The following is a 19530-nucleotide window of genomic DNA, read 5'->3' as shown; positions in this document are numbered from 1 at the left end:
CGCAATCCTAACCTTTAAATATAAGTTCCGAATTTTATCTATCAAGAAGCTTATGGCCTGGTGGTTAGCTTGCTGGCTGCCAGGCGAGGGGACCCCGGTTCGAATCCTGGGGTCCCCGGAGAAGGAGGTTTTTTTTTTTTTTTTTTTTTTTTTCTACTAAGTTTTTTAACAAAATTGTGCATGCCCACCTGGAATTGAACCCAGGTCCTTGTGCATAGCAGTTAGTGTCCTTAACCGCTATGCCACGGCACTTTCTTGAAAATATGTGCTCGTTTCTAAATGTTAAACCTTCCATTGTTTGGACTTAGACTATTTTTTCAGCCAAACTGTGTATTGGAGATGGGCAAGGGTGGAAGTCCTAGGGACTTGGAAGTCTGGGAGCTGATAGGAAAGGTAGAGTATATCGGCACCATCAGTATTAGTGCTCTGAGGATCCCATGGGGTTGAAGGACATAGTTTCTTAATGTTCCATATTGCTATTGGGTTTATTGTAGCCCTTATAAGATTGAGGCTAAGCGACTCCAAGAGGGAACTTTATATAAGGAGCTTGGATGATGTTTAAGACAGGCAGGGCTTCCGTGTAGGATGAGGCTGTAATTTAAAATCTAAAGATGGAAACAGATGTACCTTAAACTCTGGCACTGTAAAATAGTCCAGATTAGGAGAAAGGTTAAGTGGCAAAGTACTACAGTTTTACAAATAGATGTACATGAACAAACAAGTTCTGCTAGTTTAAATAAATGAGTATTTATTTCACTTGCAAATAGAAATTAACTGGTTATAGCAGTAAATGGTGATTGTTTACATACACACAAAGCATTTTTGCAAGATAAGATTTTCATTAAAATTAAAATCTCATATCAGTGCTAAAAGGTCCTAGAATGCACTTAAAGGTGTTTAGTGCAAACTATTGTTTTAGACAATTTGGGAAACAGAATTGGTTAAAATTTTGACTAAAAAATAAACTGTTTAAATCAAACATTTCTTTCGTGCAGAGTAAGGCCCTTAAAATGTTTTAAAAATTACATTTTTGTAGTGATGACCTTTCAGCACTGAGCCAACAATTTGCAGTTTTGTGATACTTTTAAGGGAAAGACTTCTAATGCTCTGGCAATGTGGATGTACAACTTGGAAAATACAAAATACACATAGAATTTTGTCTGAGGAAAAACTTATGAAGATGAACAAAAAAATTGACTAGAGTGGGTTTTGAACCTGTGACCTCTGGAATACCTCTACCAACTGAGCTATCCAGCCCTATGTCAGTAGTTCTTCCCATTTGTCAATGTCTCTGTTCAGGGGGCTTACTAGTTAAAGTGAGGTTCAGAACATCCACTTGGTTGACTGAATAGTGCTGGTGTTTTGGCTTCATGAATGGAAACGCCATTCAATTTTTAAAAGCATTCAATAGTTACAAGCTTTTAGTCCTCAAAAGAAGTAGTTTCAAAGTCTAGAGTCTTCCCGAATGTAATTACTCGCAAATTTCGAAGTACATCGTACATGTATAGTAAAAAGGTAAACATGTTTTTAAATGTGCATTAATATCAGTCAATGCATTATGATGAAAAGAAACAAATTAAAGGCAAACAACAGTCTTTCTTCAAAAGCAAACTGACCAATAGTCTATCCAATTTACAGAGTACCTCTTAAGTAATGAATAATTTGGTTGTAAGTAAAATGTCACGAGAACAATTTGGTATAGACAGTGACTCCAAAGTTAAGATGTCAATTAAAGTCCGAAATTGGAACGGCCATATTATAAGCCCATAGCAAAACAAGCAGCCGCACAAAAGAATGTGTTTTACACGAACAATTACACACTCGTTTGTATGTGTAACAACTGACATTTCAACATAGAAAAAAAAGCACCTTCTTCTTTCTGCAAATAGTACCCTCTCTGTTTTGGCAAATACTGTAGTACTCACCCCTTTATGGAAATCAGAACATTTCGATTCTTAGGCCTATGAAAATGCGACGATTGGAACAGTACCAATGAAATCGCATTGTGTATGGACCCTGTTCATTTTAGCAGCATTGTACTTTATACCAATGTACACCATGTACACTACACTGTACTCAAAATATATAGGATCAGATATTTGTCTTTGATAATTTCAGCCAGGTGTATACCTCATTGACTTTACTTATTGTACACTGAAGCTCATGTTCGTGCTTGGTTGAGCACCACAGAATATAAGACAATACAATTGGGTTAATCGTGTTCCAGAGCCCAATTAACTGGAAGGGTCACGGTCAAAATGCATTTGGTGATGTGTATTGCTAAGGTATTGCACAACTTATGATGACCAGCTATCACTCTCTGTGCGCATAAATTAAGGTTGGAACGACTCTGAGGGGAGAGAGACTGTGAGTGTCTTAGTTGTGGGTGGGGGGATATGAGACTGGCCAGCCTGAGTACTATACAACCCTATTGTGGTAAAATCATGCACATGTACATGTATGTGTCTCACTTAAAGACATTTTGAGAAAAGTGACTGAAATATTGGACCTCTAACAATTTTGTGTTTAGGTTTTTGACAACTGTGATGCTTTTTAGTAATGTCGTTACAACCACGAATTTGGTTTTTTTGGTATCAATCACCATTTTCACAGATCATAAAAAAATGTAATTTGGGAGAAGAAATTTGACATACATTTCAGACATTGCATTATTTTACTGAATGAAAGGGTCTGTACAGTTACATGTAATTTTTTCATGATGAGATCTTTAAAGCACTTCGTTTCTGTGATCCAGAATCACAAATAGTGCCCTAGTATTACTAGAATATACTCATAATTTAAACAGCGCCCTCTTGTTATCGTGATATGATTCCAACTCATAAACAGCGCCCTCATATTACCACGATATCATTATACTCGTAAATAGCGCCCTCACCTTACCGTGATATTGTAATTTATAAATAGCGCCCTCACGTTAATGTGATATTCTAATAAATAGCGCCCTCATGTTACCTTGATATCATTCTAACTCGTAAACAGCGCCCTCGAATTACCACAATATCATTCCAACTAATAAACGGCGCCCTCACGTTACCGTGATATTCTTCTTACTCGTAAACAGCGCCCTCACATTACTGTGATATCATTCTAACTCAATTTTTTTATACATCCGCTTCAGGGCCGTAAAGGACATGGACAAGGTGCAAACCAAAGTTTTTTTTTCAGTGGAATGAGACTTCAGTACTCTGTAGCAGAAGTATCTTGTTTAATGCCAGAAAAATAGCCAAATGAAATGATGCTCATTTTTTGCAATGTGAATACCATTTCTTTAAATTGTTAATCACTATGTATGATCCTTTGATCCTTTGAGTTGTGTACAAACGCAGATACACTTGCTCCATCACTAAGGTGGAAGCAAGGAATTGCATGAGAAGATTGAGTTCTTTCCTTGCCTTTTTGTGAATCAATGCCTAAGATTCTGGTCAGCATCCCTCATGCAATCTTGGAAACTGTTCCTCCTCAGTGATGGAGGGCAAAGACTGGCATCTATCTGAGTTACGTCTTCATGAATCATCTCTGTGAAGTCCCATAGGATCTTGTCCTCCAGCTTCTTTCTCTCCAGGTTGAAGGAGGCAAGGGCGCTCTTCACATTGGCATTGGCTTCTCTTAGGGCATACCCACAGTTTTCATGTGAGGAGGTCTGGGGACAAAATTGATCACAAAAGGAATTTAGTTCAGCAGAAATTGAGACATTTCTTCAAAAAGTATAGGATCCTTGTATGCTCCTTTTTTTAACACCTTTTATTTCATTAAAAACTGTTAGTGTCTGCTTTTCATCCATTTTCATGTCAGAAAATAAACGGTGACAAGAGGATTCCTTTGACACTGGTGACCCATTACATCTGAAACCATCAGTGATTTGTACTCTTTTGTTAAAAATATTTTTCCAGACACCCTTTTAGGGTTAAGTAAATCAAAAAATGACATTTTTAAACACTTATAATTGACTTTCCCTTTCCAAACAAGTGAGGGCGCTGTTTTACAGTAATACTGTAACATCAATCACGGAAGACCACAAACCTAAAATACCTTTAGACCGACAACACCTCCTACAAAATCAATGAGTGATCACAAAAGTGAAGGCAGAAATATCTCAACAGTGTGCACAAGTCTGTTGAGTTTGATACAAATCGGAAATTTTGGATGGTGACTGAAAATACTGTTAAGAGTTTACAACATGGTCCTTTTTTGTGTTTGGTTCAATATTTGTCAAAATTAGGATAGGTCCTTCTTTAAATAAGAGCTCTAAACTGACACTTAATTTTTTGTCCATATTCATTGCTCACCTTCAAAAAGCCTGAACAAATCCCCATAATGTACATGTACGTGATCTGAAAATTTAGACTTTATTTTTGAAATGTTTTGGAAACAGTTCTCAGTGCTCTATCATATAAAACTTGAGAAAATATATTGAATTTGCTTCTCACAATATTCACTAAACAGGGATGTCAGGAATTTATCTGAATTTCACATAATATGCACCTTGGCTTCTACTAATGGCTTGTAATAATGGGCAATATTATGAGGAAGAAAAATTGAACTGCGCCGGATTAGAACTTTAATAGAAAGACCAACAGGGCCAAATAATGTTTGATGGACAATTGCCACAGTTGCCCCCAATCCATCTTCTTTGATGTAGCTGCAGTGCTGCACAGCAAATCATGAAACCCGAGGGGGACAAGACAGCCATTTATTCGTGGTTATTAAAAATCGAGACTTTCCTTAAATTATGCCCGTGCTGTTGTCGGTCTAAAGGTATTTTATGTCTATGATTAGACGCTTCACTTATGAGTTTTACTATTAAAACTATGAAACCTAAATTCTTTTTTGAACATTTTGAACATGTCTCAGGAAACGTGGACCATTGATCAATGGTAGTTTGTCAATGAACCATGAAGGAAAAGGAACTTTAGGCCGCAAAAATGTGAAGAATTCCAGTATAGTGGGAGCATTCAACTAGCTTGCCCTGGTTACAAGGGTTTAACCTCATCCCTTTCGTCTTGCTTGGTTGATATGTTGCACACAACCATCCCTAGGTCAGGAATGCCCTAAAAGCTAGCCACAAGCACCCAAGGGTGGATCCAGGACCAGGTTTTTCAGGGCGCGGGGACAAACTTGATTCTGGGGGCCAATTTTTTTTTTCATTTTAAAGTTGTTTTGAAGGGTTAGGCAACGTTTCCACTTTTCAAGAGAAGGGAAATTAAATAGATCAAAAAGATCCTTCCATTTTTTCAAATGAAAACAATTTTGCTCCTTTTTTGGTCATGACCCCAATTGGCCCCTCCCCCTTTCCCGGATTCATCCTTGCAGAAAGTCGGCAATGATATGAAACTCGGGACTCGTACCTGTGCTACTTATGACGTAACCTGCCTCTTCACTTTGGAGATTTCATTGGCCAGTCCACTCAAACCATGATGCTAGCCAGCTTCAACGTTCAGCTGTTCAAGGACAGCTGTGGCAGTACATTCACCTGGCAATGAGGCCTTCCCAAATCTAAGCACAGGGGAAAATGACAAAAAACAACACAGAAAGGTCACCTAAGGTTTTTCAGTCACGCTGTAATAAAAAAGTTTTTCCCCAATGAGCAAAACATCCACGTTTCAACCCATCACCACATAGACTTTTATTGTGGATCACTGTTAAATCCATAAAATCGTACTGTGCTGGGGAGTGCAGGATGTTAAAGGCTGTGTTGGGTCAGGGCCCAATTTCATGAGGCTTCTTATCCACTTGCCGCCGGGGTTTCCCGTACCTGAAGCTTTATATACGTGGTGGGGGTCTCCGAAATCAGACAAAGAGAACTGGGCCTTGTAATAAATGACTGTACTCGGGAACAAAAGACCAGGCTGCTGGGCATTGCTGACATTTTTCACTCTCAATAATGCAGATAACCCAGCCTTGTTTTGAAACAGTATACCATGGTTTGGGGCATTTAGTGCGAGTGGATTACCACCAAAAACAAAGCGATCCACCACCGCAGTGATGAGCCACACAGCACCGCTGCATGCTAATCTGGCCCCTATTGAAAAGAGGTCAGCAGAGCACTGTGCCAGGTTTGTGAACAAAAGAAAGTTATATAACACCACACAAGCTGGGCTCTTTTTACAAGGCTGCAGGCCTGGCTGAAATACTTGGGCATCAATAGATTTCGTCTGACAGACTAGAGTGGCTACCAGACAGTCCTTCGTGTGGGTTTAAGTGTCCAGTAAATGAAGACAAAAATTTTTTATAAAATTTTGAAAACAGAAAAAAATAATAATTATCCCGCCCCAGCATCATCAACATTGATAACTGCCACCGGTGTAAAGTAGTTTATACAGTCAGAAGAAAAATCGTGCTCGCTTTAGCAGAAAAATGTGCTAACCTTGAACACTACTTCATGGCGGTGCTCGGGGTGGTTGTGTTAACGGTTGCGTGCGGATAGACATTTATGTTGTTACATCAGTAAGTTTAAGCAAATCTTTCCTCCAAGGTGAGAATGCATTTGGCTGTACTTACTGTTTACAGTATGCATGAAATGCAGAGCTTCTGTAAGCACGAAATTGTGTGCTAAGCAGCGCTGAGAAATTGGGCCCTGATTGTTACTGACTAGGTTCCAATGAAATCTAAAAACTGGTGACCTTTCCTGCACTATCCAGAACTAAAATATGACAATTTCGATGGCATTTAATGCCACTCTGCACAGAAAATTTGTTTGGTACAATAAACGAGGAGACTGCCACAGCCACTATCTATAACCACCATCAAAATCACCCCTGTATGATCTTGATTTCCATGACTTTTCCTCAGACCAATTTCTGTGTAATGTACTTTGTTTGAGCATGTCCCCAGCAGAGTTATGGGTTTTAAAGCAATGTCCAAAAGGTGTGGCTGAGACTAAATGATTAAAGCCACAAGTGAGTGGCTTCAGTCATTTCCCACATAATTATGGAATTCTGTCAGCCTGAGCTAGCTGATTTGGAAAAGGTCCATCTTCAGCCAGTTGACACATGTACAAACAACAGGAGGTACCCAGTGACTGCTTTCTCAATTTAACAAATTGTGAAAACTCTGGCTGTGTGAGTGGAATTTTCTTGAAGAACCTCTCAATTTTACCCTAAAGAGCTGGGAGGAGAGAGGGAATCTCCCTTTAACATATTTTCCAATATTATTAAACGGCATATTTTCCAGAAGCCTTTTGGAGTTTTGCTCATTTTGGTCATTTTGACACCATTTTTGTGAAAATCCAACAAACCGTTCTCGCACAGCACCTTTTTTTCTTAGAGAGGTTAATCAAGAATGTATACTTTTCCACTGTCATTCCAAACTTCCAAGTGACTGTCAAACCATATGACAGATTGAGATAAAACTTCAATATTTGTATCGAGATGGAAAGTCACGTATACGAAGTTTGTAAAAAAATCCAGCATTGGACAGCCCAGTGCTTGGGGGATTGCCGCGGGCTGTGATGTGGTCCAATGTGAGCAAGCTCTTTTAGGGTTAAGACGTTAGGAAGTACCAGGGCCAAATCTACCTGCAAAATTGATTTCTTCACAGATGGCAAATATGACTGACAATTGACAGCTTATCTACCTGCTGTTTCCTCCATCCACTGTTCTTGCTCCTCATCACTGTCAGAGTGGCTCTCACTTGGGTGCTCACTGGAACTTGAGTCTCTCTTGAGCCCGCTCTTTGAGAAGAACAAAAAAGAGATAAAATACGGATGTCATCACTGACTTTAGGTGTTAATTTCAGCAGTGAAAACAGAGAGGTGACTTCATCATAAAAAATTGAAAAAATGAAAAAAGAAAGTAAGCAGCAACTTTCTTCAGTGGAAAGCTGCATTGAATTGTTGCTACGGCTAACATCAGAGTCATCTTCATCATTTTCTGTGAGGCTAAACTTGTGTCAGAGCTGACAAAGTGCAGACAAAGTAAATGATTTTTTAAGAAACAAGATGTAAGGACAGCATAGAAAGATGGTGGTTCCTGGAAACCTCTCTGGATCCTAAAAGTCCTTCCCAGAATGACACATTCTCCAAACTTCTATGGACACATCAAGTCCCATTTGAATTCAAAGAGGCTAGGCTGGGCTCTACCTTCCTAAATCTTCCACAAATCTCCTGGTGGATTTTGAACGATCTGGGAAGGTTGGCATTAAGACACATGTAATAGTACGCGCAAAAATGAGTAAACTTGCAGGAATAAAGTTCACCTTCTCGATCCAGATTGTTACTGAATAACCTGGTGCTGGGAAGGAACTTACTCAGGTTCTGTGCTCTCCACTGATGCTGCCCACTCATTGGCCTGTCTTTGCTCCATCGTTTTCTTTTAATGACTTCCTCCTACAACAAAAACAAAAAAGTGCATCCCTTCAGCTTTTACTATTATCGCAGCAACATCATTTACTGTTGAAGCCCCCTAACTGCGCAACCCCTAACTTTGGCGGTTTGGTTTTTCCCTCCAGTGCCTTGCCAAAGCAACATTTTTACCTCCAATTTCAAAGGAAGTGAAATTTCATCAAACTTCCACAAATCTAATTTAAACCTCCTGATTTTACTCAACCACAACAACTTTCCATGAAATTTTTATTTCAGCTCAATTTTCCAATTTTTTTCCTTCAGTGCATTATGGACATCTCTAAACCTGCCCAAAAATTAAAAATAATTTTCTGACAAAATTTTGTTTTAAGTGTATGTAAATTGAGATAATCCCGTTGGAAGGTATAAAAGTATAAAAAGAATTGGTGGGGGGCACTAGACATCAATATTTGTGAAGCAACGAGGTGGAGTTCCTGCAACACAAATGCAACAAGTTTTATGGTACCGTATGTACATGTATATTGGCTCTATGGCTTTACTGAAAATTCTTGTCATTATTTAACTTTGTAAATGCAAGCAGATTTGGGACCAAATTACAGAAGCAAGTGGCCCGGAAAGCCCCCAAGACTGCACCACAGAGCATCTAGAATCCAAACTTTTCTGTGCCTATGCAGTGACTCAGTGGATCATAATTTGGTTCATGGTGTGGATTGTCTGGTGAACTGGGTACCTGGTAAGGAGTCTGCTCCTTCTGAGGACTGGCTGGTGAACTGGGTTCCTGATGAGATGTCTGTTCCTTCTGAGGACTGGCTGGTGAAGTGGGTACCTGGTAAGGAGTCTGCTCCTTCTGAGGACTGGCTGGTGAACTGGGTTCCTGGTGAGATGTTTGCTCCTTCTGAGGACTGGCTGGTGAACTCCATGCCTCGTGAAGAGACTTCTCTGGGTTAGGACTAGCTACTAAAGAATGTACAATGGATACATTTACAATTAACATTAAAAATTTAATTTAAGTACTATTTGAAAAAACTCTGCTCTGAAACATTTACGGATGTTTTGAACTACATGTACAGAATCTTTCAACTGACAATGAATTCCTTTACAAGTTCTTGTTGGAACCCCTTGTAAACATCACATGTAATATTTATTCTTTTAATTTAATAAATCAGCTGGTTATCTGGTTTACTACCTGCATTAGGCTCCTCTGTAGTATGACAACTCCACTCTCCATTTGTTCTGGAGCCATGGATGGAACCGGTGCGTGACGTAACACTGACATTTTGTGGCATGGATTTGTTCTTTTTCGAGGCTTTCTGCTGTTTGGCTTTCTGTGGTAAAGCATTGAGGAAAGAGTAAATCATCAAAGATTCGATGACAACATTTTACTCCTCTCTGTAAAGAAACTTTTAACATTATCTTCCAGAAGCAGGAAAGTCAGAAACCCAGTCTGCAGGCAAGGAGACCCAAAGACCTTTTGTTTGAACCATGAAACATAACTCAACAAAATTGGTCAACAGCAATGTCGATCAACCGTTGTATATATATGATTGATATTCTTTAAACAAAGTTACTGAAAAATTCAGGCAAGGCAACGATAGTGATTTGAAAAAAATTGGATAAACTAAACATGTTATCATGTGAAGATTAGTATAACAGAATAACACCTATTTCAGAATAGCATGTATATACGATTGCTCAGAGTTTTTACAAGATTGTTAACCCCTTGACGTCCGGACTTTTTTCTGAAAGCCGACTCCGAGAATTCCAGCCTCGCTTGACCACGAAGGCCACCTAACAAACCGCAAATTCTTGGTTTGTGGCCCTGCGTGCTCTGCATGCTTTGATTTACAGGGTGAAAAGGCTCATTGTTCGGTGGCATGCGGCTCTACTCACGCTTCCACATTCCCGTTGCCTCTTATCAAAGTGGGGACTATTGTAAAGCTGGTGATTATGATACAAATTCGGCCTTTTCATTTCTTGGCAACACACAAAGGCCAATTACCATATATACAAGAGCCAGGGTATGCCTTCTTTCACCGTATTTGCTTGAGCGTGGGCCGAGAATAATAGCTGAAAAGCGGGCTCAGGGATCTCAATTTTTACAGCGGCTCTTACCGCTTCCCGGTGAAAAGGGGTTAAAATTTCTGAACAAATGGTCCACATATTTATGGAATGAGTGAAAATGTCTCTTGTTGATCTTGTGAGAGACACTCAGTAGCAAAACATGAATGTGAACACAAATTGTTAATTACAACAATTTCAAACAAAATGGCTAAAACATGCTCAAGAAAAATAGACCGTAAAGTAATCATACAGCGTTGGTAAACTTCACTTTTTACTCTTGGAGAAGTACATGTACAAGGGGGCAGTTGAGCAGAAGCACATTCTGAAACTGACATGGTTGATGACAACAGCATTTCCTATGTGATGTTTGCTCACCTAACTACAGGTATCCAGAGATGTACATGTACATGTATCAAAGACCCATTGTAAAGCACCACTTACCTGCGACTGTTTTCGTCGTCGTGCATTAACTTTTTATCATTTTATCTGGTCACTGCTGTCAAATACTACAAAAATCAAAACTGTAAGCCTCAGCAAATTAGCATTTTAGCAGCACGGATAGGACTGTTCTAGTCTGCCAATTAGTACGACTCTACATTTGCAATGGTCAAGTGCATCTCTGCTTACTTGCAGGGTATGTTGTCTTAATAGACTTGTGTGCATGTAATAAAAAATGAATTTCTCTAAAATACTTTTTACTTACCATTATCACCATCATGATGTTCACATACTTGAGGAACTAGACACACAAAGTGGTTTGGGAAAACAGGTGTGCTTAGCTGAAAAACTGCCAAGTTTTGACCATAGCATAAAGATGGTCTCACCCTCCCATCCTGACTGCACATCACCAAGTGGGTAAAATGTCTGGCGGAAAACATCACAGAACTCGAAAGGAACCTGCAGCGTTTTACCAGGAATGATTACACACGCAGGTATTTTGGCACAGAATGAATCTAAGATTATGTATGCACATAGATAATTTGCCCAATTCATTACCTACAGTATGGATTTTGACAACCCAGGAATTTCGACACATACTTCTGGCAAAATATGTGATTCCTGAATACATAATGACATACTCGTCACATAGCTAAAGAATAATTGAAAGAGCGTCGTGCCAGAAATCCACTGAAACCTTAGATTTTCAGACTAGTTAGGCAATGCAACAGTTCCATAAAGTCCCCCCACTCTTATTAACCATCACAGTGTTGTATTTAAATTCTTGGTGTTTTTTAACAATGGGTATTTAAAAAAAATTAAATATATGTGGTACAGCTTTGATTATTAATGTCTGACAACAGCTGAACTGGTTTTATAACTTGAAGGTAAACTGATTCCAGAGAAAATCAGGCATCACTTCAAATATGTGATTTGGAAGAAACACAAGTTCTCCAACAGAAAAATTTCAAAGCCTTTTAGAGACAAGACAGAAAGTCATTTTTGGGTTGATTCTTTAAAAGTTACATGACTCGATGACCCCTTATCTTGATGAAATGTCAAAAGGTGGACTATTCCACAGATACATCTAAATTAAATTGTAAATAACTTAGACTTACATGTATTCTTTAATCAGTAATTAATGAAGGGCTCCAACAGAACCCTGTACTGATGACACGAGAATGGAAAATTCAAAGCTCTATAAAGAATGCTCAAGTAAACAAAGCGTCATGTCATCAGTAAAGGGGTCTATTAACCAATGGCTGATTGGAATAAGTACGTATATGTACAGTGTATGTCACCTACGATTCCTTGCTAACAAACCTACCTCTGGAATTACCTAGCTTAGTTCGGGGATTCCATGTTTTATACTGAACAAATGAAACAACCAGTGAATGCAGCAATTGCAAATCCATATTTTACATTAAACTATGAAAATTATTTTACTTACCTCCAACACATACTCTAAACAACTCTGCATACAGGACACCGTTTTCCATCAAATCTTGTGCACACATGCAGTTGTGTGGCTAGAAACTCATTGCCTGAAATAAATATTAAGTTAGATCATCCATAATATTTTTGGCTTTAATATGTAACCATGTAAATTATTCAAACTAACATTCTGGAACTGTCTCTATCAAATTCTCAAATCTTCTCCCCTTGCCACAATCTCATTTCTGCACCCCCACTGACCCACTCAAATTCTGCAGGAACTTTGAATGTTGCTTGGAGTTTTCTACCCTATAGCATTTTTGAATAAAATTAAACTTCCCTTGAATTGCATGTGAAACTGAATTACGGAGGCAGTTGCCATCCCCTTTTATGCTTTGCACATGAAACCTAAGGCCAGATGCAGTCAAATCTCTCAGAATTAAAGATTCTGATAATGTGCCCACTTTCACTGCCTAACGCCGCGGTATGTCAGGTGCATGTCGATTTTTTATTCTAAGGATTCTTCAAGTCGTTCTTTTGAATTATTACAAGATGGGATATTTATTTATTGAATATAAGAACAGCCATACTGTTAGAATTGTTTGTAACTAGATTGACGACTCTGAGGGGCGAGAGTTTATGATTACTGCAACTAAAATCCCTTTCAATATTGCCTGCCATCTTGTTTTGCGCCATGTGTCCAAATGATGCATGCCTTCAATGTGGACCAACAAATGTCACTTACGACCAACGTGCCATGGGCATGGTGAAAAGGGCCCCTTCGGAAGTTAAGGTTAATCCATTAAGCAAGGAATACGTTACCATTACTCTGTGTATCAATATTTTTTCTGACGGTGAACATCAGACACAATTATGCTCACTATTACTGACTCAAGCAGGGCAATCGATGGATCTAGAGGTCACTGTCCTTGCACTCAAACCGCAGAAATGTGACCAATGAGAACACTGCATCATCATAATGCGGAACAAAAACACACATCCCCTGCATACAGCGTGTGCTGCAGCGCAACCACCCATCAGGCTACCAGTCGGGGTTTGCCATGTTTGAGTGAGCTAGCCGTGTTATTCCAGGGCACATGCGGGGAGTACGCATATAACGACTCAAGATAATGTGCATGCATCCTATCAAGCTGCCCGGGAAGTAGCCGCTCAAATGCACTATGGGTTTACAAGAACAAGACATAATTTGACTCGACATCCAAGACAAGAAAAGATGGTAGATGATCAAGACAAAACAGTCAAAGTCGGCTCAAAGTGTGCCTTTCCAAACGCTTTGAAAACTATATACCAAGATATGGGACGGAGGGGTACCCACCTTACCTGTCCAATCCCTGCACACACTCTAGACTATTGTTATCTAACATATCCCCCCAGAAGTCTGAAAAGAATTCCTGAGATTCTGATCAAACAATGACCAACACAAAGGCAGGGGGGGGTTCTCTCCGTTCCTTATATTACTTCAAATAGAAAACTAGCCTTTTATGAACAAACTTAGAAGAGATGCAGTGTAAATATCATGCTTTTATTTTTTTCGTGTCTCAAAAAAGTGGGGAGGGGGGCCTGTGCCCCGCGGTCCCCTGGTTCCAGCAGCCATGCTCAAAACAATAAAAAAGTGTCCTAAAAGGTCTAAATTTACACGTAGCGGTGAAAATATTGCTGCTATTCACTTAGAAAACACTTGAACATTTTAGACCAGTGTCGTTCCTCCATGGTCCATTTGTGCAAAGGGTGTCAAGCAGTATCCACATTACATCTACATTTATTTTATTTATTTATCTGATCATCCAACAGTGCATTTAGCGCCAATTACAGGATGCTAATGAGTGAACAAGACAATGAAGAGATGTTCAGGTTTAGAGTTGGGAAGAAAAGCCCCGATAAGTGTACATCATCATACATCATGGAATTCTTTCTGACAGTACATGTACACGTAGGTCTATCCGCCTTGAGCATAAGCATCCCGGGCCCCCTTATTGGTCAAAAAGAGCCATGTCATGCATGTTGGTGGGGAGAGTTCATTTACGGGTCGTGATGCAACTGTGATGCGTGTACTTCATAGTCTCCTGTGGTGCAGTTCCCACCAAAGGAGCCACCGCTGCTAGGAAAATTGTGCCCTCTCATGGTCTCACCCAGGTCTCTTACATGTACACATTGTAACCCCAACTGAAGAGACCGAAACTGTCGTCCAATCTCGGCTAGGTGACAGGCCCAGGCTGAGAGTTAGAACATGATTGATGGAAAAAGATATTCCCCATGTTTAGGAGGTTTACCCCAAGAACTGTGGGGTATGCCTACAGGATGTTCTAAAGTCACCAATTTGTGTGACTTGCGGCCATGTTTGTTTATACTGGGTTGCAATGCTATCTGTTTTTTTGAATCCAGCCTTTGAGGTATCATGACCGGTGATGCAACTTTTTAATCCAATTTCATGTGAGAACAACCTTAACGTACATGTATAGCTCTTGAAAACTGTATAATTAACGCAGGCTTTTAGACTTTAAGACCAATCTTATTTTGAAAAATTGGAGGGTTTACTCACGTATCTCCCGTTTTCTTCCCAACAATCATATTATACTGAACAATCTGCGTGCATCACATGCTCAGTGCACATGTGCGGGCCAATTGCCAATTTAGCAAGGGAAGGTCATATCGAGGATGGGGTGGAATCTTGTTATTATTGCATGAGTGACCTCTGAGCTATGTGACTGGAGTGACACCATTAGGCCAACTGCTATGCTAGCTGCGACAGGTTAAAAAATGCCACCTCGAAAAATTAGTCAAAATGACATGCAGAACTAGCTTGGCTATACTCGCCCTTGGCTGTCGCTGCATGTGCACTGTGTGATGCACACAAAATGGACGGTAGGGTGTGATCGTTGGGAAGAAAATGGAAGAATGAGAAAACCCTCGTGATTTTTGGTGTAAAGCCTCCTTTAGCCTGGGTACCCCAAGCCTAATGGTTGCTCTCATTGTCATGGGAAAATTTGATTGAAAAAGCAGACTTTGTGCCACTTATCTACCCTCAGAACTGAAGGGTCCAACATCCACCCCGCCTGTTGGCATTGGACCCAGCACAGACACATGACAAACTTATTGACTTCTGGCAGTCAGCTATAACATGTCACACTACAGTACAAACCTCAACTCAAACTGCAAACTACTAAGTCAATCATGGAAACTTCCAAAATTCCATGAACAGAATGTATTTGCACGATTACTTGCAAATCCTTTTGTATTTGGACAATTAGCCTACCTTTTGTTTGTAATACTAACATGCCAAGGAGCATTCCAAATCTTGTCACGTCCTGTTTTCCCATTTTGCGCATGCCACAGACATATAAACGCATAGACCACCAGTCCTCTTCGCTGGTGAAGCCCTCTGCGAGTAAACAAAAAACATTGCAATCCATCAGTTAAAGTACAAGTATATACAGGTATCTGGCAGTCTCTGCTTGGCGTTGGGGTGGGTGAATGAGGGGGGAGGTGGCCGGCAACAATGGAACATTATTTTGGGAGTTCTTTGGGCAAGATACATTTATTGGGGTGATTGTCTTGGGCTACTCCAGCCTCATGTCTCTTTGCGACCAGATCATTCAACCATTCTATTGCCTCATTGCTTAGAAGCACAGGAACAGTTCTGTCACTCTTGCCAACTATTTCGACAACACAGAATATTTTGCACAGCTGCTGTTCTAAATCACTCAACAGGCATTCCCATTCCAGTTTGGCGGTGCTGTGCTGGTGGAAATCTTCAAGTTTCATCTTTGAAACCCTCCCCTGCCTTCTTCGGTTGAACATGATGAGGTGACACAGAGTGACTTCACTCAATCTCTGTCAAGCTGGTCTGATTTCTTTGCTCCGAGCACCCTGGAGGAGTTGAACTTCCCGGTTGCGAGGTTCATGAAGGAATGACGACATTTAGACTACATCAGTATTTGTCAGGAGAATGGTGACTTTGTTGTGTTTTCATTGGTACAGTGTTCTGTGTGCGTGCGTGGGCACAAGGTCTTGCCAGTTCATTTCACACAACTGCAGAAACTCTTCCGCACGTTCCCCCTTGTGTTTTTGGCTGGACTCTAGGGCACTTCCTTTCAAGATGAGTGCAAACTTCTTGATGGAATAACCAATCTTCAGTGCTAGGACTCAACATCGTACAACTGTTTGTCTTCCCTGAAACCAGCAATATCCTGCACGGTCTTGACAATACCAGAAAGGTTCGGATGGACAAATGATTCAAGTGATGCATTTGGTTGCTGGGTGTTCTTTTGGAGTTGTATGATGAGTCAACGCAATTCACGTACGTTGTTACAGATGTTGTCATGCTGATCTACCTCGTGCCTAAGTTTCATGTATTCAATTTTGGCTACTTCAACAATCAGCGTGTCATCCCTGACTACCAAAGCCACATCATCTCTCTTCACTGGACTAAGAACCTGGTGCAACTGGAACAACACGCCAACAGGAGGAGGTTTCAACAAATCACTATTGTGAGAAACCCGTCCACACACACGAGCCCTCTTACTGGTGCTGTCAGTTTGTGGAAAGGAAGCTGGCTTCAAAGGACACCTGTGTCGCCACAAATTGGTATGCACAAAATTAACAGTAACAATATTTGCACAGTCCATATGCATACCTTGCGAGTTGGCCTCTACCAAACAATGAGCACACCGTGACTTTCACGAAGAACTTGGCAATTGTGCCTACGATTACCTACACTGCGAATTTTCCACAGAAGTTTCTTATGCACACTAGCGTTGGGCTCACAGACAATCTTGACGACTTCTCTTTCTTCCTTGTGACATGACTGGAAATGACGAGGGAGCTTGGCCTGGGGTACATTGCAGTAAAAGCAAAACTGTTTCTTGTCCCATTTCCTATAGCCAACCTCATTACTGGTCTGCATTACAATCACACCATTCTCATGGACGTCAGATGTGTCATCAATTGGAGCAACAGATGTAGTAGGCCTACTGCTGCAACCGGTGGACAGCTCAGCCATACCATTCAAACTTCTCCGCTTATGGTAGACAGGTCAGCTGGCAAGAAACCAAGCCCAATATTAATCTAATTACACTGGCTGTCTTCCTTCAACTCATTCTTATTTGGTGTGGACTGGTAGGGGGGACAAAAGAGCCACATCCGCCCCCAAATAAGCCATTTTAAACACAATTTGAATCACCAGATACTGACAAAATAAGAGTCTTCACTTCAGGCTTGGAAAATGTGCTGCATACATCTGTAAAACGGGATTACATGTACATGTGATTGAGCTTTTTGGACTGCATATCCCTATTCCAACGGCACATTCACTCTAACAGCGGTATAAGATCTACATGTACATTAGCCTATCGACAACATGGGGGGGGGGCTGGAAGAAGCCATACTTTAACCATGCTTTAACAGACCCGTCGGATAACCATTATGTGAATAGTCTATTAGAATCAGTCAAAAGACACAATAGTACCCCTGTTCATAAAAAAGAAATGGTTACTATTGAGCAATTAGTTTTGTTGTGTGAAAAATACTCATCATCTCATGATATTTTAGTTTTAAGGGATCTGAGCTTATTTTACTATGTTTCAATGGATTCGTAAGATTTAATGAAGTTAGTGCAGTCAAGTGTAAGGATGTACGTTTAAGTTTTTACGATGATTATATGTTGATACACATAGCCAAAAGTAAACCGATCAATATAGACAAGGAAATGATGTGGTAATACACAAGGGAGTGACATCAGCAAGTCCAGTGACAATGCTAAAGAGATATTTGAGCACTGCAAAGATAGAGCCCGGCTCAGATCACTATTTATTCAAACCTGCATACAGTAGTAAAGGAAAGTGCTATCTAATTAACAAAAACAAACCATAAAGTTACACTAGAGCCAGGGAGACAGTAGTGGCGAGACTAAAGGAGGTGTGTGGAGATACAAACATACATGTAGGTTTGCACTCATTGAGGGCTGGAGGAGCATCCATGGCAGCAAGAACATCTGTAAATGAAAGGTGCTGGAGAAGGCACGGAAGATGGAAAAGCGATTTGTCGAAAGATGGTTACGTTGTAGACTCCCTGGAAACAGATTGGAAGTAACCAAGCGAGTAAAGCCTGATAACAATAACGTTGCACTATTACATTGTTTCAATGTGATAGGATGAGCCACTTAATAAACAGCAGTAGATGAGCAGAGATATCTAAATATACATATATAAAAAAAAACAAAGCAAAAAGGGAACCTGTAACAATCACATTTTCAAGAATGTTCAAACTGTAGCTCCATGAAGCATAATCATGTCGAGTCCAAGAACTTGAAGTTAAGTATTCTTTTATTTTAAATAAACACAGTATTCAATATTTGACATTTAATTGGCCATATAACAGTTGGGCCTCTATAGAGTGTGTTTTTGCCTGTTTCCAGATGCTGGGACACTTCATTTTTTTCTTCAAAAATCGTTTTTATTTGCTTTCATTAGCAGTTGTTAACCGGTCATACCGGCAGTTTTTTCTATTTGGTAATTAGTTGCTATTTGTCAGTTAAGTAACACACACCCGTTCTTTTGTAGTCTATAGCTTGGCGACAGGCTGCATGCAATTGCATTGCGATGCATGTATCACAGGTGTGGAAGTCAGAGTAATAGCGCAACGTTGTGCGCTTACAACAGACGTATATTTTACTGTGTTACAATTAACGTATAGCAGGAAACATTTGGTACTCACAAGCTTACGCTTGAGTGAAGTCAAACCATGCGGTTTATTAACACATTGTAGTTGTACTGACTACTGGATAAAAGTTGAGGATTTTATGTCATTGTAAGATTATATGGAAATAAATTAACCTGCTCTATAACTTGGCGACAGGCTACATGGATATGCAATTAATTGCATTGGGATGCATGTATCACAGGTGTGGAAGTCAGAGTAATAGCGCAACGTTGTGCGCTTAGAACACCTAGGCCTGGATGTAGGGGGGCTAGAAAAGTGTGCAATAATAAAAGCAAAATCCGTTGTACTTACTCCATCAATGTTATCACGTAGATGTGCCAGCGATTCCCCAAAGACTAATTTCTTGATGATACATAACCCAGGTCTAACAGGGCTAGATGATATACGAAGTCGCGAAAATAAACGGATTAGAGCGACCAATAGGCCCTATGTGCACGTGTGCGCGTGCCACCGCACCCACGTGCATGACACGTTCGCAGTTTGTCTGTCCGGCCGGCCCTACCGTACGCGTGGTACGTCCGCCGTACGGCGGATCCACT

General features: G+C 40.2%; 1 protein-coding gene and 1 pseudogene across 7 annotated transcripts; one reads left to right on the top strand and one right to left on the bottom strand.

Annotated features, from left to right (window-relative positions):
- Positions 1 to 1340: 1340 nt before the first annotated feature.
- LOC110986172 (uncharacterized) lies at positions 1341 to 19516 on the bottom strand. 7 transcript variants are annotated; one of them, XM_087146603.1, is made up of 10 exons: positions 19283 to 19516; positions 15528 to 15653; positions 12270 to 12363; positions 11085 to 11278; positions 9507 to 9645; positions 9051 to 9277; positions 8266 to 8344; positions 7594 to 7690; positions 5367 to 5514; positions 1341 to 3661 (listed from the first exon to the last, which is right to left on the bottom strand). In XM_087146603.1, the coding sequence occupies exons 4-8, from the start codon at positions 11097 to 11099 to the stop codon at positions 7659 to 7661; spliced, it is 492 nt and encodes a 163-aa protein (XP_087002729.1). In that variant the 5' UTR covers positions 11100 to 11278; positions 12270 to 12363; positions 15528 to 15653; positions 19283 to 19516; the 3' UTR covers positions 1341 to 3661; positions 5367 to 5514; positions 7594 to 7658. The 7 variants fall into 7 exon arrangements, with proteins under 7 accessions (XP_087002729.1, XP_087002733.1, XP_087002728.1 ...); XM_087146607.1 differs by having other exon boundaries at positions 15548 to 15653; XM_087146602.1 differs by lacking the exon at positions 19283 to 19516 and adding an exon at positions 18210 to 18340.
- LOC147796618 (uncharacterized) lies at positions 17608 to 18361 on the top strand (annotated as a pseudogene).
- Positions 19517 to 19530: the final 14 nt, after the last annotated feature.

This window comes from Acanthaster planci, linkage group LG15 (genome assembly GCF_054643075.1).
Source record: "Acanthaster planci isolate LZ-2023a linkage group LG15, COTS_SCS, whole genome shotgun sequence".
In the NCBI taxonomy this organism is placed as follows: Eukaryota; Metazoa; Echinodermata; class Asteroidea; order Valvatida; family Acanthasteridae; genus Acanthaster; species Acanthaster planci.
The sequence above is the reverse complement of the archived record's forward strand: the minus strand, read 5'-3'. Positions and strand labels throughout refer to the sequence as shown.